Source organism: Halichoeres trimaculatus, unplaced genomic scaffold (genome assembly GCF_033239565.1).
Source record: "Halichoeres trimaculatus isolate MK-OKI-2021-1 unplaced genomic scaffold, fHalTri1.1 fHalTri1_scaffold_5, whole genome shotgun sequence".
In the NCBI taxonomy this organism is placed as follows: Eukaryota; Metazoa; Chordata; class Actinopteri; order Labriformes; family Labridae; genus Halichoeres; species Halichoeres trimaculatus.
In genome coordinates, this window is record NW_027437183.1 from 19,262,956 (window position 1) to 19,289,597 (window position 26,642).

General features: G+C 42.3%; 1 protein-coding gene across 11 annotated transcripts in view; it reads right to left on the reverse strand.

The window, feature by feature from the left end:
• arvcfb (ARVCF delta catenin family member b) overlaps nt 1-26,642 on the reverse strand; it is a 339,618-nt gene that overhangs the window by 74,659 nt on the left and 238,317 nt on the right. For all 11 annotated transcript variants that reach the window (XM_074669433.1, XM_074669436.1, XM_074669427.1 and 8 more), the window contains 2 exons: nt 25,138-25,778; nt 17,592-18,097 (listed from right to left, as the gene is read on the reverse strand). In XM_074669433.1, coding sequence (XP_074525534.1) covers nt 17,592-18,097; nt 25,138-25,778 — 1,147 coding nt within the window. The remainder of the gene's footprint in view (nt 1-17,591; nt 18,098-25,137; nt 25,779-26,642) is intronic.

Here is a 26,642-nt window from a genome sequence, read left to right on the forward strand (position 1 = left end):
TGTCTGTAAATGACTAAACTGCATTGGTTGTGCATTCAGTGTTCAGTGATATCAACTGTGTTATTGCATTGCACACAGAAATCACAGCGTTATAGCCTTTAAGTTTTCCCACAAGGCCACAGCTGAGGGACAAGCAGTGCACAGTGATCAATACTGAGTTTATAGAAAACACATCTCTCTGATGACTCTTATAACACTGCTGTGAGGACATCAAGGTTACAGTAACCATAGTACAATCATCTTAGCCCATTTCAACTCATACTGCATTAATAATGGTTTAATAAAGCCGTGTGACCTCTATGTACATATGCTTCATTGATTTATTTCTGCCTATATTACCTTCTCTTCTTTTTCCAAACTATCAAACCAGGAGTCAGGAGGGTTTTTTTTTTACCTGCATTTCACTGCAACACGCTTTTTCATCACTTTTGCTTTGAAGGTAAACAAAATAAAGTCGTGTTTGTGCCTTCTAAAAGTTCACAAAAGATACGTAGAAGGCGAGGAGCACATCAAACAAAACAGTCTAAAGGCATCAGCTCATGGAAGACCTTGAGTGAGGCAAACGCTGCTATGAGGAGAAAAAAAACAGTGGGAAGAAAAAGAAAAAAGAAACTCAAGGACCATGTTTAACAGGGCCTGAGTTTCTTCTTAACTTTCACTACCAAAGCTTTTGTTTAGATCTCTTATCATACTCCTTTTAACTGTTTTCATAAGGGCCTTAGACAACACTCTTACTGCAGAAGCTTTCAGTAAATGACAGAAAAGTCTGAAGTGGTTCATGTGGTCTGATACTGAATAATGTCATAAAAGAGGGGGTATTGTACTTCTTTTGGACTTTATACTGTGTCTCTAGTGTCCCTGTAGTAGCTTTACATGCTTAATAGGAAAAAAAAAACTTTGTGGTGTTTCAGAAAACCTTATCACCAATCTCTGTCTATAACACTAAGTTTTAGCTTCTCTCTCTTCAAGGCTCCACACTCCACTAACCCTCTTCCCTCTATTGGCCAGCCCTCTGTAGACATGTCAGGGGCAGAGCTATAGGCAGACCTTGGTGTTTGAGGCCCACTGCCTCTCCAACGTGTCATGAACCAGTTAGGAGAACCTTATGTGACCTAACTAAGATCTTCAGTTGATTTCACCTATTTTTCTTTTTTAGAACAGACCATTATGAGCTGTCTACAGACAGATTCTGGGATTTAGACAACCATTTAGACAACTGTTTGTACCACTGTTTAAATATTTCACTGCTCTTTAAGGACTAAATATTTAAACTCTGTGCATATTAAAGCTTCTCCAACATTTCTAGGTAGGGATGGGTACCTTTCACATTTGAAACGATATGGTACTGATGCCCAGTACCTGGCAATTGGTATCGGTGCTCAACCATACCAATTTTGGGTACTTTTTTGTGTATGCGGTAAAAAATATCAATTTGTTTAAACTAAAATGTGCTTTTTTTTTCAATTTTCATATTCATTCTTTAATATATAAACTTGTAATGCTGTGTTCATGTCCAGCATGGAAAATCTTCTACTCTTCCACTCCCTCACAGTCACAAGGATGCATTCAGGTACCTAAACATGGTACCTTTTGATTTTACCTGGATCAGTACCTGGTACTTTTGACAGAATTTGGTTGGTACCTATGAAAGTACCTAATTCGGTACCCATCCCTAACTATCAATACCCATCTCTATGTTAGAACAGATAGTGCAGTATATGAATCAGATCAACCATAGGCTATTAAATACAAGTTACAGAGTGACATCTGTTAAAAAAAAGATGAAGGAAAACAAGGTACCTATAAAAGTACCTACTTCAGTACCCATCCCTATTTTTAAGGACAACACAACTGTGACATGTAAGGGCTATGTTTGCTCGCCTTTTGTTGGCAAACCCGTGGTCAAAAATCCAAGTTTACCAAGTTTTCTCACAATCAATCGGAACCTCACCCTCTGCAGCCTGCAAAAATTTGTCTTGAGTAATGAAAAGTAGTTTTGAAAAGGGGATCTGTATTTATTTATTTTAGCAACAAATGAGCACTTTGGAAAGAGTCTTAACTTTACAGTGGGTGATTGTGCCCATGAGAAAGGAGGTCTTTATCCTGGGAAAACACTGGGGTTTTCATTGAAAGGAGTCAACACAGCGTAAAAACTCCTCACAGTGTCTCAATGCATCATTAAAGAATATGTTAAATTAGCTGTTAAAGTAGCAGGATTCAGCTGAGGAGATTTATAAAGGTTCAGGTGAGGCTGAATCTAAAATTTGTCATATTAATTCTGAGTGTTAAGATTTCAGATATGACTGTAAGGCTGCATTTATGATGCCAGTTGCTGTAACCAGGCATTAATGTACCCAGGAAAGTCATAGTCATCAGGCCAACACTCACGTCCAAACATGTTGTTTGTAGAGCAGTAGCTTGCTGCTCTTTTCACCTCACACAGTTTCTCGGCCTCAACTTTCTAACCCCCAAACTCTCCAACACCTGCCACAGAGGCACCACTAGCCCCTGCGTCAAAGAGGCAAGGACCCAGAGCTGCAAAAATCAAACACACAAAAAAAAGTCCTAAAAGACGTGTGCAGTGTGCATACCTAATGCCCTAATAGATTGAAAACATCCACACACAAAGACAAACACAGCCGTTGGTTCCCTCTTGCCCCCTGACAACAGACCGTTAGCGGAGCAGCAGAACTCTCACACTTCCTCGCCCTTTTTCTTTCAAAGAGTTTCTGTACATTTTCCAGATGGTCAATATTTCCTCTGTTAAATCATGCCGCTCTGCACACAGGGAAAAAAACTTTGCAGACAGACCCGGGCTAAAAATAAATCCAGCCCTTCTGGTGTGGTTTGCCTGGAGAAAACTGGTTTCCTTCACCAAGACACTGACAAAAGAGGAGAAAAAACTCATTAGGCTAATCCTCATGCTGAGTCTTGGTGGTATTTTTAGACTGAATGTATTTCCTGGTTGTCCACTTAAGCCTGTCTGTGTAGAAATTTTGTAACAACCTATAATAATACCTAATCAACTAGAAACACTGTGCCTCATTCCCCACTGTGGTTGCAGTCAATGACTAGACTGACTTCCTGTGCGTCAGAAGCGACCAGACTACCAGCATCTCTCAGGGAGGTGTTGCTGAGGTGTGGCCCTGCTGTGGGAAACTTAACACACGGTTTGGTGCAGGATGTTAAAGACGATCAAAAGTCAGCCATACACAACCCAGAGTGATTCATGGGCCTTTTCCAGGACTTTAAAAAGGTAGAAAAGTAAGTGACATAACTTTATTACTCTGATATATTTTGTTCCACATAATTCCCCAAAGACCAAAGCCTTGTGTGATTAATTCACCATCACACCCTCCCTCAAAGCATGCATTACATCTACACAGCCTGTTGGGAACAGATCATGTGCTGATGGTAAACATTCCCTGACATTCCTATTAAAGAGTAAAACAACCCACGCACCCTGAACATCCACTGCTCAGGTGATTACCCTGCACAGCAGCAGCTGGTGTAATTTTGTGCTTCATGTGTTCACTGTAAATTTGATTCTTCTAACAAATGCAAAATGGATTTTCTTTTAAATAAGCACTTTCATGCTACGTTACACACAGAAGAAAACAATCTGTGATGTTATTTAGAGATATGGAGGATTTAATAGCAACACATTTGAAGCTCTAATTAAAAAAAATCTTTAGTTTTCTAGAAGCTTCTTTGACTTTTTTGTTGCATGTTGTTTTTTTTACTGGGGTTCAACCTGGGTCAGTTTCTGTTCCCGCTGGTCAGCATTGATTCAGCATTAGTCAGCAGTGTCCACGCTGCATTTTAATTCAGCCTTTCTTGACTTATACTGCCCTCAAAGGACCCTTGATTTCCTGTCACCACACATCGCAAAAATGATTAATTAGACCCTATTAATATGACACTGCACTACAAAACTGAAGTGTCTTACGTCCAGTCAAATATATTGTATTATAAGCCGCATTCATTTAACAAGTCCAGGGTAACATCTGATTCGATGACATTACATAAAAAAATGATGAACTGTTATTAGTCAAAAAAATGTGACTTAAAATAAGATGTTTACCTTAAGCTGCTACATGAATGTGGCTAAAATCAAACACAATGGATAGGACTTGAGATTTTTTTAGGAGAACTTTGCTCACTGGAGGACAGACTTTGGATGTAAACACTAGGGATGGGCGTTTCAAGCAAATGAGCTATTTGATATTCGCTAATTGCAACTATTCTAAATTCATTCAAGAATTGCACCCCTCCTCAAGCCGTGGCCCTCCATCCACATTCATGTACCTACCAACATTACACTCTGACAAAGATAAAGAAGGTTGTCGAAGCCTACCATTGACTGTTGATCGGAGGACAGTGCCCCACTTTCACTGCTCTCGCATGGCTGTGCAAAGTTGTTGACGACGTGTGATACGCCTAACCTTGCAGAGTTAGCACCGTACCTCTTTTTCTTTATTTTTCCGAGGGAGTTCCCACACATCCCAAACCATTTTTGAGCATCTCCTCCTTTTTGTTTTTGCTTTAATTCCCCAACCTGTTGACCCCATGTCTGTGTTCATCATGTCAGTTTGTTGCTGTAGTCAAGTTAAATATGATGTGGTTTGGACACGAGTTGTTTCATTCTGAAAGCCACTGGGGGTTTTAGGTGGTTTCCTGCCCTGCTTGACCTGCTTTTATGTGAAATTGACACTTAACAGCTCCAGCATCCAGCAAGGAACTGGGACCTCCCACAAACCGGACAAAACCATTGTCACATGAACTACTCAAGTTTTTTTTTAACTTTAATGACCATTTGAGAGTTATTGCTCATTCCTAGTAAACACATCCATACAAAGATAGAAAACTTATTTTGCAAAAGGTTATACCATATATGTTTGGTACAAAAACCTTCACATTGTACATGTATTAAAGGTCTAGTGAGGAGTTAATCAGTGTTGATTTTTTTTCAGTTATTTTCTGGGCTTTTCATGCCTTTGATTCAATAAGAGTGGACAGTGGATAGAGTAGGAAAAGGGGAAGAGAGTTGGGAGTGACCGGTCACAGGCTGGATTGGAATCCAGGCGACCCACTCAAAGGCAAACCTCATGGGGTGCGACCTAGACCATTAGGTCATCTGCGCCCTGGTTTGTGTGGATTTCAGTACAAATCTTTATAGAGTTTATCATATGAATGTTTTTTTAGTAAAAATTAATCATTCATTGGGCATCCATGCCTTAAAGAATGAAGAAAGAGGTTGTATCAGCAGTTTGATGTCTAACCCGACTAGTGGATTCAGACACTGAGAAATATCTAAAAAAACAATGGTGCCTTTTAGAGTTGACAGATTTGTTTGCCTTTTTAGGCCAATGTGAGACATCACTATTAATTTCATTTTGTTTCATAACCATTTAAAGATGTCTCAGAGGAGCTTTAACTCACAAAAATGTGCTTTTACGTTAGAGCAAAGATTCAGTCCTACACTACTTGAGATTGATGGTTAGGACGTTAGAGTTGCAAAATAAAACTTGTGCCATCTGGTTTTTCAGTAAAAAGATGTTTTTATTGCAACAATTGTTCCTTTAAACTTGAGTTGGCTCTCAGAAGAATTTATTATGGCTATATTTTTTTAATAAACCACAGTCTCTTCTTCCCTTGCTCCTATTTTCTTGATTTTCTTTTCTACAGGATCAGTTTTGTCATTTACTTCCTCCACATGTGAGGATCAGATGAAGCATCAGCATCTGGCATGAATCACATTAATAACAAATGTGCTGTCATGGTGTGTGTATTCTGCTATGATGACAGCTAGCTCACATTCGTGGCTGCCTGCCTGCTTGGCTGACAGCTTAATTACCTCCACTGTTGTGTCATTAGCATCAGCTTTGGTTGTGACACGCAGCAGTCAAAACATGAGGAGCAATATGAGCTAAAGGAAGAGAACTAGTAAGTGAGAAAACTTCTGAGAGGAATATTTAGAGCAGAGGAAGCAATGTGTGAGCTCTGCAATGAGCAACAAATGTCCTACTGAGAGGAAGGCAACAAACAGAATATTAATAAAGTGTGTTTACTCAATTTGGATCTAGGGTTGAACATTACAGCATGTTGAAACGGCCTGGTGAGGAGCTTTCATTCAGTTACCAGAGAGATGGTGTGTGCCCCTGATCTATATCGAGCATGTTAAGCTTTATTATCACTACAGCATCATTAAACAGGTCCAACAGCCCAAATACAACCCTGCTGTAAATATTTCCTGTGAAGAAAACACGCTGTAATGCACCTTTGACTGATGTCAGACAGTAACCAAAGAAGAAAAGCACTCTGCAAATGATTGACTTTAAAAGGAAAGACACACTAACTTTGTCTTGTGTCTCCATCACCTGCAGACAACCATCACCGTGAAATCAGTCACCTCTGCACCGCTCACATGCCAGAGCGGAGGAAAAGCCATGTCGTTTCCGTGACTGTGATCCATCAACTACGACAGGCCCACAGCCCACAGACACAGTGTTATTTAAGATGACACAGTGCTGTGGAAAAGACCATCTCCATCCTGTTTCAGGCCTGTGACTCTGTATTAGGTTAGGTGTATCTGCTGTCGGCCTGCCTCTGTCAGAGAGGGGGGTGTGGTGGGGGTGTCCTTCCTTCTCAAGGGTATGATGGCAATACTTGTAATGTCAACATTTCGTGTCACACCTGAACATTACACAGCTACATCTTAATATCGGCTGCTACCCCCATGGGGTCATAAAAACTGTGGTCCTGTGGCAGGTATCTGATCCTTCAAATCAACACAGCTACACAAAAATAAAAGAGCCAGAAAAAACACACAAAAAAAATCTGTAGATGTTGAAAGTTATTCCTTTTCTCCAACTGTTAGAAATCCTGGTGTACTAAGGGCCTTTGGAACCATGAGAACTGGTTGAGATAGAAAAATCAAACCTGTAGATTGTAAAATAACTGAATATTATTGAAAATATTGAAAATCTAATTCTGGTCTCTTATTCTAAAGAAGTCAAACTAACTCTGGATCCATCAGTTTACTCTCTAGCAGGAGTTTGTTCTTCTCCACCTCTGAAGGTGTGCTGTGGTATCTGGCACCAAGACATTAACAGCAGATTCTGTCAGTCATGTTAAACACAAAGTGGGGCCTCACTTGTTTTTTTAGGGTGAGGCACATCCCACAGACTCTCAGTTGGTTTAAATCTTGAGAACTGGAGGCAGCATTTTTGTTTTCCCCCAGGCCACCTTCCTCCATCACTCTGAGGTCCAGTTCTGGTGCTGACATACACAGTAATATGATATTAGAGCTCCAGTAAATCTGTTAGACTGGACCACATGAGCCAGGCCTCACTGTGCTCTGCCACTTAGGAGGAGAAAACTCTACCTGTGCTGCAGATCCATAAAAACTCAAACAGGTAGTTCTGTTCTTCTCTTTATGGCTGTGTGAATGCATTTAACACTCCGCACCACCCTGTTTGGAATTGTTAGCCAGAGAACACAGAAGCTAAGTCATGCACTGCTGCGCTTGAGGTTATAAGAAAAACACAATTTAGCCGCAAGAAAAAAAGTTCAGTTCAAGTGCAGAAATAATCTGGCATCTTTGTGAGGAGGTGAAAATAAGTGTAAATAAACATACTGAACTGTTTTCTCTAAAGAAAAGAGTTTTAGTTGAAGTAATATTATGATGTTCAGTGGGACATCACGTGGCTTCGCTGAATGAATACTTTATAGACCGTCCTGTCATCTACTGTGTGGTAAGTTTTCTGTAAGTGGGTACTTAATACAACCCTGCCTCATAAAACTCAAACTAACATATGTTTTCCTTCAAGCTGCCACTGGTTTTGACTTAACTGTTCCTCAAACAGGGATACTGTTTCTTGTAATTGCCCAGAAAAGTACAAAGAAATTGTACATTTATCAAACACAATGACTTCAATGATGCTTTGATTAAGATTAAAACAGCATCAAGTTAACCCCTTACTGCCAAAATTAATTAACAAGTATATAAAGCAAATGTTTTTGCGTGTTTTTGCATTCTTACAGATGCTAAATTGAGATGAGGTTGTTTATTTGAATATATAATGTATTAGTAACTATGTAATAGTTCTAGATACGATACGATACGATACGATACGATACGATACGATACGATACGATACGATACGATACGATACGATACGATACTTATAAAGATATGAAAGTTCACCCTCTGACCAATGTATTGGGACACAGTGCATTCGATACAATCCTTGGTATGTATGGAATATTAATCCATAAACATAGGTGGGATACAAAGGTCATCTCAGCTACATTAAGACCTGACAGGGTATGTTGCAAATTTGTGACAACAGGCATGAAGTAGTTAACCAAACCATCTTTGAGGATCCATTTGTGACATTGTTTTAAACCAGTGGTCCCCAAACTACGGCCCGGGGGCCGGATACGGCCCGCCACCCCATTTTGCCCGGCCCCCTGAACAATACCAGAGGCACATTATGATTGTCTGTTTTTCAGTCCAGCCACGTGATCGAGACTTACTTGCATAGAACGTAACTTTCTATTCCACCCTTCTGCAGTTTGTGCCCTATCTGAAACCCCTCCCTTAAAAAAAATAAATCCTGTTATACAAACAAACTGGTAGTGAAATGTATTGTGCTGGTAGGTGATGTATCACTTTGTTTGGTTTCTTAGCCTGCTTGCTTTCTGGTTTTCACAGTGAAGTTAATAACAGAGAGAGCTGGTGTCTACAAGAAAGTTAACATTTCATGTTTTTTTTTTCTCTGTGAAAAACGTGAAATGGGTTATTTGATTATTATTCAATTCATAAATAGTGTTATATATTTCATTAATGCTGTTATTATTTTTTTTCTGATTTTTTTTTTCCTTTCAAGATCCCAGAAAGGATTATTAATATTTGGTTATGTGTGGCTTTCTGGGAAACAGTAAATATTTACGTTTGGACACCTCTGCGATCGTCACACTATTTTTTTACAAACTGACCCCGGCCCCCCATTAGAGAGAGGAAAAGTTGTTTGGCCCTGTCGGGAAAAAGTTTGGGGACCCCTGTTTTAAACTATTCACCACCCACTTATCTGATTGTTGTAACTCTCTCCTCCCTGCTCTTCCTCTCAAGCTTCTCCTTAAACTCCAACACCTCAGCTAAACTAGATGGGTCTGCAGTCCAGCTCTGCTCAGTTGGTTGCTGATTGGGTTTGTCAACTGACACCGGCTGCATGTTCAAATTGATAAGCTGCGTGACTGACAGACCGCTGGAGTCACAGACTGAGGAGTTCCCATGCTTCCCACTCCATTGATATGTCTCTCTTCATTCATGTTGGGCTGTAAAACCTCAAACCTGTTGACTCCTGGTCTTGCTCCACTCATTATGTCCATTTGTTGTTGTAGTCAAGCTTAATACAATCCAGTTTTGAGATGGTCTGTTTTTATTTTGAAAGTTAGTGGTGTTTTTTTGGTAGTTTCAATGTGCTTCTTGCCTTCTCGCTCGATCTTCCTTACAGTGAATTGATGCGTCAAAGCTGTGACCTGCTGAACCACAACGAAGCGGATCCAGTGTTAGTTGACACATTGACTTTAATGGAACCTTTCTGATCCAGTGCTGTGACGGAGCAGAGACGGACTGGTGACACGTCTGGTGTATTTCAGCACACCTTGTCTTCTTATAATATCACTGCCAAACCAACATACCCATGCTAAGCTCTGATTCCTGAAGTGTTCATCCTGATGGAAACTTTGGTTGCTACGTCTTTTTACATCTGCTCCTAAAAGTGAATGACAAATGGAAAACAGACGTAACATTACTCAAAGGTTTGTCATCGAGTAGTCAGGATTAGACTCCCAAGACTTTTCCACGACCTTCCACATCTTATTGAAAAAGCTCTCAAGATCTTAAAGTGTTATTCCTCTCTGGTTTATTTATGTTGTTTATCTGCTCTTAAGGGGTAAACAGTCTGGTGGAGTTGAGTCGTGAAGGAAACCATCCAAACAAGCCGTGTGTATTTAATGAATGTGCAAACCCAGTTGTAAAAGATATTCCGATATATTCTAAAACAGACTTCATTGAGGGATAAAAATATCTTCATACACAGCTGGAGAAGTATGCACACACACACACGCTGCGCTTCACTTTCCTTCAATAAGAAAGGCTTATGAAGAAAAACAGTGGGGTCTGATATGTATGCAGCAACAATCTCTGACTGTGCTCAGATTTTCCCGTAAACCTGTGATTTGCTTTTGTTTTCTTTTATCTTCAATCCAATCCAGCCGCCGGCTACGATGAAGATGTACATTATTACCTGCCTCTTCAATCATTTATTGCCTCAGACAGAGAGCTTGACATAACACAACAACGCTGGGATCAAAACCGTGTCTGTTTATTTGTCAAACAAAATGACAAGATGGGAAGCAAAGGAGGCACGATGCAGGATGAGTATTAACCTCCTGTTTCTCTGTTTATCCCATCGTCTCTCCTGTTCACTTCTCATGCTTTGGTACATGGAAGGAGGGCTGAGACCAGGACTGGGTCCAGGACTGGAGCTGAGGCTAGCACTAATTAAATTTTCCAGGCACCACTGGCAGGCATGTTGCTCCTCGTGCAGGGCTATTAACTTAGTTCTGCACATTACAGCTCTCCTCCTGCTCCTCCCCTATGTCCTTCCCCTCCTCACCCCTTCTGCCATCCATCACACTCTCAGTGCTGGAGAAGGAGGGTGACAGAAAAAAAGGAAGGGCCACGTAGGAGACATGAGAAGAAGGAACAGCTTTGGTAAGTGGATTCATCTGGTGTCTACGATGCCCAACATCCATTATGATCAGAGAAACGACATTTTCATACATGCTTGTGTTTCCAACCCTATAAAGCAGGTCATTAGACCAGGAGCTCAACGAAAAGTGTGAAATGCTCATATTTACACCTGCACATTCATATCACTAATCCAGACACTGTGCCAGTGGTGTAGTCAGCACGTTGTCTCATGGATCAAGCAGGTGTCTTTGTGAGTTAATTTTATTTTCCATACAGCGCCAGATCACAGCAGAAGTAATTTAGAGTTACCTCTCTCATAAATCAGGTCTATACCTTGTTTTTCTAATTAAACAGACCAAATAAGTCTTGTGTTATTTATCTAATTTACATGACAGGGTGTCATTTGTTCATCGTCATGTTCACATTTCTCCTCATGCTCTTACACGCATGGTAAAGTTCTGCCCCAGTGCGTTTACAGCCACACAAACATGTGCGCGCATCTACACACACAGACAAGCACATCCCACATAGTTGACAGAGAGCTGGGAAAACCACCACAAGAAACATCTCCCAGTACAACACACACTTTCTTGCGCATCCTCTGCTCTCCAAGTGCCTGAAAGCAAGTTTAAGTCAAGCCAAGCTTCACCCTGGTTTAGTAAAAAGCCTTATCTTTTTGTTGTTTCATTTCACTTTGGTTGTGTTTTTCTTTCTCCACACAACGTCCACTATCGTAGCTGCTTGGGATAGCTTCTTCCACTCCCAAATCAACACGGAAAGTCACTTGCACACTGGGCACTCTGTGATTGGCTGATGTAATCACGCTTACTCTCTGCCCAGAAACGTCGCTACAGAACCAAAACATCAACATACAGGCAGAGGGGAGGGTTGAGGCAGACACAGACACTGACACACCTCTACAGAGGCCCATGAAGCAGAATTATTCCTGTAAAAGTTGACATTTTATTGTTTTAGGAAAATCCTGCAGACCTTATCTTTAATGCCAACTCGTGTCATACTCCTAATGTAGTAAGTCAGATTTGACAGCAATGCACAGTAAAAGTTGAATTCATGTCACTAATTTCTCCAAGACACTTTATTTTTAAGTATTTTCAGATGGATGTTTGAGCATATGGAAGTTCTTACTCTACCATGATACTAAGTTTCTTGTATGAAGCCACAGAGCCCTCAACCCCTTTAAAGATGTGGATGTTAACCCTGAAGCCCACCCTGCAGTGGGAGGTTAACCAAGGGTGAGCACTTTCAAGAAGATGAGGCTGTCTAGTCACTGCCAGAAACACCAATGGTTCCTAGTGTAGTGCTGTGGGAGACATTATATGGGTATGGACAAACAAGACATTGATGAGGACTGAAAACTTTGTCTGAAGATGATGGGAAACACACCCCACCTTATATAGTACCACCAGCAATAAAAATACTACGACCTAAGGTATAATCTATAAGGGTAACATTACCGAGGAGTCGGATTCCAACCATTATAAATACATTCTATGTTCCTTGTCCATGTTGACACTTCATGTTTATCTAAAAAATGGATTTCCTTAATCAAATATTCATTGTCTTCAGTGGAGTCACTTTGAAGTACCACTGCCCTTATGGCTCTGCATAACTTGTGATTTAACAAGCAAAGGATCTGGTTCTCAAAAGGACTGTGCAGCTTTTGCAAATGAGCCAAAAATATCATCATATTCACAAAGCATGCACAAAGAGGTGAACTGCACCACAAACTGTACTGCAGAAACAATATCATCTCAGGGCACCGGTGTCAACATGCATTTAAATGAGCCATTATGCATTTATTTTGGGCTAAACAAGTCTTTTTCTCTGCAAACAAGCAAATAACACCGAGTTCACAAACAGGGTATGCTTCTCAGGTAACAAGACAACACTTCCACCTCTGGGTGAACAACAAATTATATTTCTGTATAAAATGTCTGTTTATGACATTTCTTTTTCATAACAATCTGGAGTCAGACCCGTCTGTCGCTAGAATCCTGTGCGTACCACAGTGTTTTTCATCAATTGATTTTTAAATCTGAACCAGCTGCTTTCTGTTAACACACTCCAAAAAGTAAGCTGAGTGTTAACTGTAAAATTTGTGTCACATCTGTAATGACTCAACTTCACAATAAGCTGGTAAGCTTATCCTACACAGCTACATGTTATGGAGTATTTGACTTTAGCAGCATCAGAATGAGAGCTCGCAGCACAGCTCTGCACGGCAGAGAGTGGAGATGCCAACAGCTCGTCTCTCACACTATCAGATGATAAAAAACTGGAACAAACTGCACTGAGCTGAAGATCCTTTTAGACTTAATTATAATAACTGTAATTTGTTCTGCGAAATAGACCTAAGGGTGAGGGAAGCAGAAAACAGGGGGTTTTGGAGGTCAAAATCTTTTGTATGTCAGTTCCCCCAGAGGATTACATTGAATTTAGAAAAAGGTACTGTAAGTACAACAGCATCAGTCTCTTATTTTTGTGTAGACGTACTGTGTTCTAAAAAGGTCTAAATGATGGATCACTATTTGTCAAGCTGTGGAAAAAACTGCCCAACCACAAACGTAGTCACTCACACTGGATCGTTACCACAGCAACCTGCTGGACACCCAAATCTGATCTGATCAGTTAGAAAACACAGCTCAGACAGTCTGTCTTTGAGATCTGATTTTAGAAACAAATCTGATCTTCTTGCAGACAGAACAAAGCCTCAGTGTCGAGCACCCTGAACGAGATGGATGTGATGCAGTCTGTTTGATCACATACTTATTGAGAAGTCATCTATCAGTGCTGCACATGTAACACTCAGATTAAGGGATGGTGAGACTCTAACAGATGTGTTGTTCTTGATTTGATTGGAGGCATCCAGACTGATCCAGTTGTAGGGTTTGACTCCAGCAGATCTAAGTGAAATAAAACAATAACTACTGTGAGTCATTATTCTTCAGTGTCCCAAACCTGAGCACTGATTTCAAAGTATCAGTGGTATCAGCTACCAGGTACTTTGACACCCAAATGAAATGTAGCTATTGATGATGAGCATCATTCATTACACGCATGTTTCTCCTGCTGCTGCAAACTATCGTTAGTGAAAACTCCTCAGAAAAGGATTGATCACAGCCAAAGTGTCACTTTTTGTTCTGCTGTAAAAATAAACATTGAGGAATCAAAAATAGCTTTGGAATGATAGATTCTTGATGTGGAAAACGTTGTTTCTACTCACTCTTACGCGACAACACAAGTGCCAATGATGGCAAAGTCTGTGGAGTGACACATTGTTTGCAGGATGGTTTAACTGTGCACTTGACCTTTAGTGGTCTGTGTGAGGTAAAAGATCTCTGAGGCCCTCTGGGTTTAAAGTGAAATGCTCTTAAGAGAACCTCAGACTGCTTAAATCAGCCTCTAAATAATGCTGCATATATTATGCAAAACTCAGAAGCAAGCCACAGACTCTCGGCGCAGATATACATGTCTGTCTAGACATTATCGCATCTCCAGCTTTAAGACCTGCCGACTTGCCCTACATACATTTTTGATCCAAACAGACAAAGGCGTGCAGCAAGCACCTGCCTGGGCGTCAGTCCACAAAACTCAGACATCTCCTGCAGGAAAAACAGGAGACAAATCCGCTTAATAATCTACATTTCCAGGGTGGGAATAGCTGCAGGGCACAAACAGCCCAGAGCCTACCGGGAGGGGAAATAGAATTACTCTGAACGGTACAAAGCGCTAAAAATATGAACCACTGGTCTGTCTGTCTTCTGTGTTGGAAAATAAAATCATTTGGTTCCTTCCACGTCACCCGTTCCCCCTGCAGAAAACAGATCTCTGCGTGGTTTCACGGGGAGAGCACAGGAAACTCTGAGAACACATGCACTAAGAAAAGGAGCCTATATTTAAGACCCATATTTAATTGTAGAAAAACACGGCCACTTTTAGCCACACAGGCTGAGGCTGTAAGCTGAGATTGCGCTGTGACTGGCCTGTATCAGCGAGGCCAGAGCAGCGGTGATGGAAACCTAAGCTGGAGGGACGGAGAGAAAGAAAAACAGCAAGAGAGGGAATCAGCAAGAGTGAAGATAATGAATGAGAGAGGAAAAAAAGAGATTTAGTGAAGGGGGGAGGATAGTGAGTGAGGGAGGGAGAAGAGGAGGAAAAAAAAGGAAGCCTCCCTCCATTCTGTCCTCCTTGTCTTGTGGTGCAGAGTTATTTTTAGCTCCAGTGGGGAGCAACACGGTGCTGTAAAGGCAATCATTTCTGCTGCGGCACAGTCATCGCTCACCACGACATCTTTGTCACAGCAAAGGGAAGCTACACACAAGCATACGCTTAAGTCATGTATGCACAATACAGTCCAACAAGGACAGGGATCACTGTTACTGAGGCTGGCACCAGCTGATATCCTCTATTGATTTCCATCCTTTTAGGTCAAAGCCTTACAGAACTTCACCACATGACGTCCAACAGACAGCTGCTGGAACATGGCTTCAAATATGTTTCACTCCCCTTCACTGTAAAACTATCTGAAAAGTCTCCTCTGTCATGGTGTGACTCTACAAAATCTCCTCAAAGTGTTTCTCATCTTTCATGCATGCACACCCAAAACAAAAGCCCCCTTCTCAGATGTCAAAGCATGAATAGCCGCACAAGTGTGTAAGGTCAAACCAATCATGTTGAGGATTAGCCAAGCACTTAAAAAGACCCCCACACATACACACACATGTAATCACAAAAACACATAGGGGTGTATTCCCAAGTTGACATTTACTGAGTCAAGGAGAAGAAACCCTTTCATGGAGCCTGAATCAATAACTCCTCTTAAAGGAATTAAAGAATATTTCATTTCACAATGCAGCTAATAGCTTTTTTTTTTCCAGAAATCAATGTTCATATGCCAAATGCTTTTCTATGGATTATCTCTCCAGTTTGATTCTGCCTATTTCTGCTCACAGGGCACAATATCTGTCTAAATCACACTCTAATTGTTATTACTATTACCCTTTCATAGAAGAAAATGACTCCATCACCAATTAGCTGGCTTACTAACAACTTTTACACTTCTACAAGTGGAAACAGGAAAAATATCTGTTTACAATAAAAGTCTAAAAAAATGCCCTTTTACTACTTCCAATTCAATCTTTATTCACTTTATTTACAGCTAAGACAAACACGACTCAATAGTAATTCAGCAAGTCTCATATCTTTCCATATTTGCTGCCCGAGTATCAGACGTATCAAATAATGTGAGAAGAAGCATATTGATGTGAGGAGAACACAAACACCTCCTCTCTAATATAGTATGACTCAGCCTGACATCACCACGCACAGAATGGGATTATAGGAGCAAACTTACTGTATCCCTGACTGGAATATAAGCAGAAAGAGGTTTGAAGCCAGGTGTTGGAAAGGACTGCTTTATGAAGCTCTATCATATCAGCTTAAAAGGCTTCAAGTACCACTTTTAGCTTTCTGAATGTGTGGAGGTGTAGTGGATAATTTAGCGGGTGGAGAGAGGGAGCCTAAAGTTGGTGGGGATGACAGGCAACAGTGTTAAAAAGGAATCCTTTACCTTCAGCAGAGCTATTGTAAATGAAATGATGAAGAGGCTGCGAGAGCTATAAGGAAAAGCTGGTGTTTTTTTGGACTAAGACTCAGTTTCCCATGAGCATCATGACCCACTGAGGACGTGACCCTTACCAAGTTGTGCATTTGCTTTGTAGAAAATGAATGGAGAGCAGTTTTTCTTTTAACACTACTTTGCTGAAAAAGCTTTTCACAGAATACAAAGTTTCAAGGTAATGTACTTATTTGTAGCTACATAGAGCTCTTACTGGAAACACAACAATTTTGTTAACTCAGCTTGTTGTGTAGTCTGTAACATGTAACATTGGTGAAACCTGGTTATGTCCTACCAGTGCTCATCTACCAACTCCAACCTCACCAAGCAGAGCTAACGTAACCTCACTCTTCATTTTATTGATAGGCTGTTTAGTTTGAACAGACCACTGCAGAATAACTGCTGCATGTGGGTTGGAACGAACATTAGCACAAACATTAATTAACCTGTGTTTTGGTCTGTGCTTTATCGCTCTCCTGTTTAGCTTTCTTCTGTCCTTTTTCTTTTTTGACAGTTCAGCTCCTGTGTCCACTCAGCAGAGAAAAACACAGATCTCTCTTGTCTCACTGTCAGACTTTGCCGGCCAGAGTACTATAATCATACAGACCTCTAGGTGATTTAAATCCATCTGGTCCTGGACGACCTGGACAGGAAAACTTCTAAATAGTATTTAGAAATGACCTATTATGTCACTGATAATCTCAGTAAAAACTGTGGATAATAATCAGGAGAATTTTATAGAAGTGAGATTTTTTACTAAGGACTTCAATGAAGAATTTCTATTTCTGTCTCTCTTTGTCACTCCCCATTTTTTCATAGTAGTCACAGACTAGTTAAATGTGATATACCAATGGGGTGAGAGTGGGGAATGACATGTGGGAAACAGGCCACAGGCTGGATTCGAAACCCAGGCAAACCTCATGGGGTGTGACCTAGACTGCAAGGCCATCTGCACCCCAAAACTTCAATTTAAAGATGAGACAAAAGTTACATTAACTACTTTTAGTATCATTAAAAAAATATTTGAAATTCAACATTAAAAACTCATCCATAATTCAGATGATGCTCAGATTTGTGCAGTAGAACTACACAGTGAGGTATTCGTGTAAAACTGGGTGTTGCTGAGGTAAAAATATTGCTTTGTCAAACTCATTTCTTTGTATGTTTACGGTGAAACATTTTTCGTACCTGTGATGAGTTCTCGGACCTCCATGTCGTTGGTCTTCCTCAGCAGACGGATCAGAGCCGGGATGCCGTCGCAGTTCTTGATGGCCACCTTGTTGTCGTTGTCTTTGCCATAGGAGATGTTGCGCAGGGCACCACAGGCCTTGCGGTGGACTTCAGATTTGGGGTGGTCCAGAAGCCCCACCAGAACAGGAATCCCCTTCAGCTGACGCACGTCCTTCTTAATCTTATCGTTCTCGTAACACAGGTGCTGCAGGTAGGCAGCTGCATTGGACTTGACCGGGTCGATGGGGTGTCCCAGCATGGCGATGACCTCAGGCAGGTCCGGATCGCGCCAGCGCGGGTCTTTGCGGATGCTGTCGATGGATGGTGAACGGCGGCCTCCCATACGGTCCAGACTGGCCATGCTACCCCTCTCCGGCTGAGCAAGCGGAGCTGAATACATGCCATGGATATAAGGGTGGCGCTCATCAATCAGCTCAGCCTCGACAGGGTCGTCTGCGTACCCTCTGGAAGACGACAGAAGAGAGGACGGTGAGGACAAGGGAGATGGACGAGGTAAATGGAGGGTGACTCAGAGAGATTTGTCTGAGAGAGGAATTAGGCAGCCGGGGGTGAGACTTTGAGAGAAGCCAAGTGAGGTGAGAGCCACTGAGTAATGAGGGGAAAACAGAGGGTAGGGTGAGTGAGAGGTGAAAGATGTGGGCGACGGGGGGAGAAACGGGAGGTTTGCGGGACATCAAGTGACAGGGAGGCATGATGATGTGTGGCTTGGATCTCTTGTTAACAGGCCTGTCAGAGGGACTGCGGTGGCAATCCCCTGCAATAAGACTGATACGGTAAGCAACACTACTTATTATTCCTCCCTGTCAGGTGGTGGCAACAAACATGTCAGACTTCAACAAACATAAAATCTCAGAGAGAGTGATTGAAAGACGGGAAAAGACTGCACAAAGAGAGAACAGACAGCTCACAGAGAAAGTGAAACAAAGACAACACCAAAGGGAGAGCTTTGAAGAAAAGTCCTGTGAAGTTTTTTTTTCTTTCTTTTTTTTTTTTAGGGAAGCCACCACATACAGTGAAGAGGGAATCTGAAGTCTTATCCCTCGGGGAGCGGAGGAAAGAGCTGTGCTGTCCCCTGAGGGAGGAGTATGAGCCCCTGTGATGCCCGCGGGGCTCCCTTTTCTCACTGTGCTGAACACTGGCATGCAGTTACTAAAATGTTAATGGGTTTCTCTTTGGGACGCCTCTGCTAGCTTTAGCCTCATTAGCATTGTTACCGGGGACTTGAGGAGCCGACGTGTTTTCAGTGTGAGAGGAGGGGGGAGATGCTTTTTTAAGAGATACATCGAGGGTTTCCCTCCAATGAATCTCTATTACCCGAGCCTCTCATAGTCTGTGATCTACACTCTGTTCTGGCAGGTTCTTTCCTCCAAAGGCAGCCTCATCAATTCTCCACCAGTACATGGCTGAGAATATAAGAGCTGAATCCCAATGACAGATCATTTGTTGCTGGAGTGCGGGCAACTTATTCTACTTAAGGCTCTTCAGTCATGGGGACCATTTTTCACTTCAGTCCACTTCATGGGTCGGGTCCGAGGGTCACATTTTACACTGGCAGAAAAGTTGCAGCTAGGGGTGCTCAACATACTAATCAATTACCATGAAAGTTCGTTGTCATGGGTGGGATTCCTGCAAAAACATGTGATCTCAGGTATCCAACTGCAATGGGTACTGCTCTGTGCTGTGCTGCGAGGCACCCCAGAGTCGCAAGAAGTATGAAATGGCACGCGGCCAAGATCTGCGGAACTGCGCTGCGTGGCACTCACGCTGTATGTGTGATTTAAAGGTAAAGCTGATATAGGGTTCAGACTTTTGGCCCGACCATTGCCGTTATATGGGCAAAAAATTCCCCCAATAACATAGCTTTCACGTCCTCCTCACGTGTCTCTATAGCACTGGTTGTATTTAGCCGTGTGTTTCAGCTTTCGGTGGTGACTTTATTGTTCTCCTGCACATTTTGCATTTAATATGTTTTGCTACGTGTCTGAGTTTTTGTCAGACAAACCACCTCCACATTACTGAGGTAGCTCTTCTTTTAGGCACTAAATCCTCATGTGAGAATGAAGTAGATGCTGCCTTGCTACTTTGGCTCTCGGCCATTGTTGTTTTGTACACAGCAGGGAGCGTCATACGTCATTGCGTCTCTGCACTGTAAATATCACAAAATGACAAACTTTTATCGTCAAAAAAATCATACCAGTATGATATGGCACACTCTTGGTTGCAGCAAACATTCTATGAAGCTCTTCTGAGCTATTCCTTTTGAACGTACACCACAGAGTTGGCTGGAAGGGTTGGAGGGTGTCTGGTAGGAAAAAGTTTTGACATGAGGAGAGGAATTTAATTAGGGTTGTGTACTCATGCACAGCCTTTATCATCCCCCCACCTAGCCCACAGTTTGAGACTTGTTTATCCTTGTTACATAACCCAGCTGGCCTTTCCTCACCATCTTTGATGTATGGCGGTGGTGCAACAAAATGGCGGCCATTGCCGGTGGTTGGTTGTGAGATCCAGAATAAGCTTTAATTTTAATGAGTTTTATGTTAATCATGTGTTTTTACAGTTCTTCCCAGGCGTGCTGGGAAAGGAGGGGGGTGCTCTGCGTGCCATCTCCACTCTGCTCTGGTGTATTCCTCTGTTAATTTGTCTTCTACACCGGCCTCGCAGCAGCATATCTGCTTTTATGGCACGACTTTGTGCATTTCACTGCCAGGAAAATCAATACAAGATGAAGTGGGGGGAAAACTCTTGCTTGAACAATGTAACAAGACGCTAAATCCCCTGCTCAGTTGTACTGTAATGAGATTTCAGATTAATAGAGATGGAGGGAAGCACCTCAGTCCTGCCCCTGTGTCCAAATGCAGCAAGGCAGCGGTGTGACCAGTGTTCAAACAACCACAGAGCTGAGCTGCTGTGGCAAAAGCTGTGGTTGTCATGGCTCATGTGGAGAACTGCTGTTACTCTGGAGGTCTAACGTCTTATAAAATGAGCTTTTCTTTTAGATCAAACAAAAGAAAGCACCAACTCAAGCACAGCCCATCCAAACTAGAAGGGCTCGGGTGTATCATGTTTAATTTGTGTTTCCAATGTTCGTTTTCCAGCTTGTGGAACGTGTTAAAGAGCCACAAACCTCTAAAGGCAGCTTGTAACCACAGTCAGGGAGGAGGGGACCAATCAAGAGCCAGATTACTACACGTCATTTTGAAGCTTTGAGGTTTGGGGCAAAAAAAAAGGGCTGCATGGAAAAAAAATGCAAATATGTGAGTGTGTGTGCACGTGCTGGTGGTTACTAAATGTTTCTCTGCATACCCTGAGATCTAAACACACACTCCCACACTTGAAGCCTGTCATCCAGCTTTCAATTACCTCAGGATATCAGGCATGACAAGGCGACGTTAGTCAGAGCAACTCCCCTAAAGAAAGGGCAGAACACAATCTCAGCATCTTCATCGTCGCAGATATCTGTCTCTCTTTGACTCTCTTCGCTCATTATTTGTTGTATTTTTTTTTTCTTTCACGTCTCGTCTCACACACACTCTAACACACAGACGAGATGTACAGTTGTGCAAATCGGGGCTCATTTAGATCCGGGCCGATGCGGCGAGGGCTTTTGGTGAAGCAGGCGTCGCGAGGCTGAGTGACAGGAATGTCAGGATTTGCATTTAAATTGGCGCCATTGTGTGTACAGGGAGGGGTATTTTCAAAGGATGTGAAAGGGCTTTCTGCTGCGAGACGCGACGCTCCCGAGCATGATTACAGCAGATCACCCTCCTCATGTTAATGGAGCTGCTAAATGTCCAGGCTATTTCTGTGTTTCTCTGCACTCTGGGATGCATGTGTGTGCTTCTTTTTGTTCGACCACACAAAGAACTAAACAGCTACAGCATGGCCATAAACTCTGATGAAGCATTTTTTCATCTGGACTCTGTCACATCCTCTTCCCATTCTTCATCCTCTGTCAATTACTTTCATCATCCTTCAGACAGCGGCTGCTCCTCTTCTCCAGCAGGTCCATAAAAGGAAGTAAACTGAAAAGGATTAGATGCTCACAAGAAGATGTTTTACATCTCGTATGCACACAAAATATCTCTACGCTGTTTATGAGCTTCTTCCCATCTGAGCAGATTGCTCGTTTTGAATTATGGGCAATAATTGTTTTATGATGCACACGAGTCTTTGCTGGTTTTTCTCCTCTTTCTTTTTGGTCCCGCAAAGGCGGAGTGTTTATGTCCCACACTCTCTAAATTCTCAGGCTGTTTAGTCGACATCATCCACTGCTTGTTTTCATTCAATTAAACGAGAGTGACACGGCTTAGAAGTTTCCTCTATAATTTAGGAGATGCTTCTGAGAAACCTCAAACAACACAGAGAAGAAGTTTAATATTAAGCATGATTTTCAGCCCTCAGTGAAAACCTCCTCTCAGGATGGACAGGGGTGACTGGGGGAGGGGTGAACACGCTGGTGTCAGATCATTTCCACCAGGATATAAGAATGGAATACCCCCCTCTCAATTAAGGAATGAGAGTGTGTGTGTGTTTCTAAGTAAGTTTGCATGTGTGGGTTTGTGTATAGATGTGTGTGCAGTGACCCTGGGGTGCTGGTGGGCAGGTGTAGCAGAGCGCAGTCGCCCAAGGAGAGATGAGCCATTTGAGATCAGCTTAAAGACGCCCTCATAGCCTGGCAGAGTTCAAAAGCAGCTATTAATCACACTGGCATTAGGAGACACACTCACACACACACACAAAGACAGACACAGAGAGGTACTCAGGGACACACACACACTCACACTCAAAGAAAGCATGGTTAGGGATGGAGGTAAAGACTCACATCTAATAAAGAGGGAGAAAGAGGGCACAAAAAAAGATTTTCCTCATCCTTTGTAGCAATAAGTGGTAAAAATCTCAACTAAACCAAGATGGAAAAGTAGGAAAAAATGACACGCATGGACATGTCAGCTGTTTTCTTGCACATACACTGAAGTCTCATCTCATTCTGTCTTATTTTCAGTCGAAAATGTCTTTTTAGACTTAATATGAACCACATTCACCTGACCAGTCCAGAAAAATGTCTTATAGCAAGTTGTTCAAGGACAAAAATGAGGTCTGAATTGCTTGTAACAAGTAAAAAAATCTGCCAGTGGAAGAAGAGAGAAGTTACTTGTATTAAGTCATTATTCTAGTTCCAAGCAAATTTAGAAGAAACTTTTCTCTTGTTCCATTGGCAGATTTTTTATTTTTTACTTGTGACAAGCAATTCAGACCTCATTTTTGTCCTCCAACAACTTGAAACAAGACATTTTTCTAGACTGATCAGTTAAATATGGCTCATATCAAGTATGATAAGACAATTGACATCGAAAACCCAGGGTTGTGTTTGTTGTGACACTACCTCAATGTCATTGATAAAAAATGGCTTAAATTATGTCCCAGAGCTCAAAAATCTATGTACTCTTACATAATTGAAGGTTAGTCAAAGAAGTAGTGCAATAGTTACTTTCCCTAGTAACTTCCTACATTAATGAAGGAGTAATTCTGTTACTAATTCAATTACTTTTTCTAAGAAAGTAACAAGTAGCTATAACTTATTACTTTTTTAAAGTAACTTGCCCAACACTTGGAGGTAAATGAACAGGGTGACATGGCCAGATCAACCACTGATCCCTAGTCAATTAAAAAACACCAGCTGCAGCCTGTTAGGTGAGGCAGAGATTTGGTCATTCTTGATGTCTAAGCTCCTGGTAGAGAAACACCACGTTAATAAACCAGATAAACTTAACACCTGTGGAGAAACAGATGCTTGGAGCTGATGCAGCAGGATGCGCGTTTAGTCGAGAACATCTTTATTTCTACCACAGCAATATGAGAATGATCAAATCTAATTAAACCACTCTAATTCCCAGGTTCAGCTCAGCACTTCTGAGGCTGCTTCCTCAGACGAATACTAATTCACTGTGAGTACACACAGGAGCCTGGGGTCTCTTAAATGGCTGATAGTCGCTGCTCCTTAGGGGAAAACCACACTTATAGTTTCTTAGCGCTTAGGTGTTTTAATGAGAGGAATTAAAGTAAAACAGGAGGAAACACTTGGTACTGAGCTTCAGTGGCATTATCCAGGCTGGAGTTTTTTAATGGTGCCTTTTAAAACGTGTGTTTGTTGATTCACATTAGCAGCTGTCAGTATGTTCTGTTTGTGTGTTTGTGTGAGTCTGGAAGGGTGTGTGGAGCTGCTGGGGCTATGTTGTGACACATGTAAGGCAGTCTACAAATTGCCTGTCACAGCAAGCGCCTCTCACTTGGTGGATGGGGGAGTGACTCATTTTCTGAGGACTTTTATTGGGTGTTTGTGTGAGAGTGTGAGTGAGTGAGTGTGTGTGTGTGAGGGACAGAAATTGACTGTAAGTGTCAGACGAAGGTCAAAAGTGCGTGAAGACACAGTCTCTTTAAAGATGTGCTCATGCACATGGATCCAGGGGTCTTTAAGTTCATTAAGTTGTAAATGTGTGGTTGTGTGCATGTGGTTATCTAAAAAAAGCACCAAAAGCATAGGTTGGGTTGGGCTGGGTTGAAAAAAAACTGAGGTTTGATATCAGAATTGTTTCGAAGGGGGCTGAATTCCTGTGAATCCGTCTTTAGGCTTAAAAAAAGCAGCAATCTTGTAATATCCCTCTGCTACAGATCACTGGCTACAAAAAACTGACTTACAACCAACTCCACTTTAAACCTTTACTTCAATTTACTTGAGGGTGGACATTTTTCCAGCCCCCCTTTGGGCTGCAACACGATGATTGGAAGCTATTAGGAGACAAGAGTCCATTTTGGGATCCTTTTGTCAAAAGCTAACAGGCTTCTTTCAGCTCAGTGGAGCCAGGGGTTACACTCCTCCTCTTTACACAGGTTGCACAAAAAAGGAAAGGCTTTGAGAGATAACTGACGAGAGCCTCCCCGTCTACATCTCCTGTAACCTCCTTTTCCTCCCTCTTCACGTCTCAAATCATTCCCGCCTCTTTACCTCTGACACTAACACTTGTTCTTCATCCATTTGCAGGAAAATGGCAATCAAAGGCTTGTTTTTCCTCACTTCTTCTAAAAGAAGTTGCTCGAGGAGAGGAGACATCTGTTTACTCGTGCATCGTGTCAGGTAGTCTCTTTTTTATTGCAAGAACAAGACATGAATTCTTTATTCCCTCTCATCTTAACAGGCCTGATCTTCTTGCGTGTCAAGGCGAAGTCTGCACTCATGCATATAAACAAGAGCTCGCTGTCCAACATAAAAAGAATTGCATGTCTCCTGCATGAACTTGTGCACCTTCAAAACCAACCGTTAACTCCTGTAAGCACCCTGATGACAAACCCTTAACATAACCTGTCAGGTTTTTAAGTTTTAACCACCAGGTCTGCCGCAGAGAGGTAGCTTTCATGGAGGTTTATCAGTGAAGTTTCTAAGGTGGCACCTGATTAAAGCTTTAAATTTTGGTTTCTTCCTCACCTCACTCGCGGCCCGTCACGCAGAGGTTCCCTGTGGGTGCGACCTCGGTTGGCTCCCTGCAGGGTACGTCGGTTGGCAGTGGAATAGTCCGGTTCCAGCTCATAGGGCTCCTCCTCATCAGGTCCCAAGCTGCGGCGATCATCCTCCAGACCGTACGGCTCAGGCTGGAAGCGCTCCGGCTGTGAGCGGTTCAAATCGATGGTGCTGCTACCCATGGGCACCTGGGGCTGGGCCACATGGCCGTAGTCATCCTTGCGTATTGGGAGTGTGTAGCTGTTCTCTGGCCGGTAGCTGTTGGGCATGTAGGGGTAGCGCGGTGGTCGGAAGTTGACGCCTCGTGACAGGCTGCCGTAGTTGTCTGCCATATCTGCGTAGCCATCATGCAGCCCGTAGTGGCGGATGTACTGGCTCTCGGGTGTCTCACCATACGAATCATTGTAGGAGTTGTTGTAGGAGCGTGTCAAAGTGGAGGTCGCCTGAGGCGTGATGAAGCGATCACCTCCATTCTTCATGTAGCGACGGTCGATGGAGTCGGTGTAGCTGCCAAGGGGGGATGTGCCATCGGGGAGGGGTAAGCCATCAGGACCAAGGGGCACCTGGCGCACTGTTCGTGTGGTCACTGTCTTCACCATCTTAGTCACCTGAAGAGAGACACAAGGACACCTGTAAGAGTGTCTGACATCAAATTACAACAAAATAAAAACTTTGTTTGAATCAAACTCTATGAGTATTACATTTTTGAGGTACGCACACACAAACATGCCTCTCACAAAAATAATTTGTTTTTCTTGGATAGGATTAGAAACAGATGTGAAGACGCCAAACTGTGAGAGAGTCAGAAAATAAAAGTTTGAATCTAGGTGTGCGGCTCAAACATGCATTTCAGATTTAATATAAAAGCTTTTCCATCTGTGAAATTTCAATCAAACTGTGCAGCAGTTGTTTTACCCTCTGGAGAACTGTGGCAAATTATGAAGAAGTTTCTTCACATTATGAGCTCTCTGAGAAACTCAAGCATGAACAAGTATTGTGGACTTCTTCTCAGTCATGCGACTGCACTGTGATTACCCACCCATATGTCAGAGCACTCAGGTGCTGTAGGGAGGCTTTGCACTGCAGATACCCTTTATTATACAAACACTTTCAACCTGAGACGCTGCATATTCACAGTGATCCTCTTGGTCGACTGTGTCTCCAGAACTGAGCTTCTTGAACTGCTCCACTGCTCATAAAATCCTTTTTGTCCCTCAGGGATCCTGGGAGCATCCCGCTGTAGCTGGAGGACTTTGACAAGCCGACCTGCTTGTATCTCTTCCTCCTGTAGTTAAATATCTCTTCTTCCTCTGCTGTCTCTGAGGGCTTCTGCCGGCGCAGTTACAGACAGCTACCCCCTCCCTCTTCATCCATACAGAAACCAATTTGCTGCCCAGTGAATTCTGCTGTGGCTGATAATTGGCTATTTTGTCCAAGGCCATAAATTCATCTTCAAAATTAATGAGGTTGAT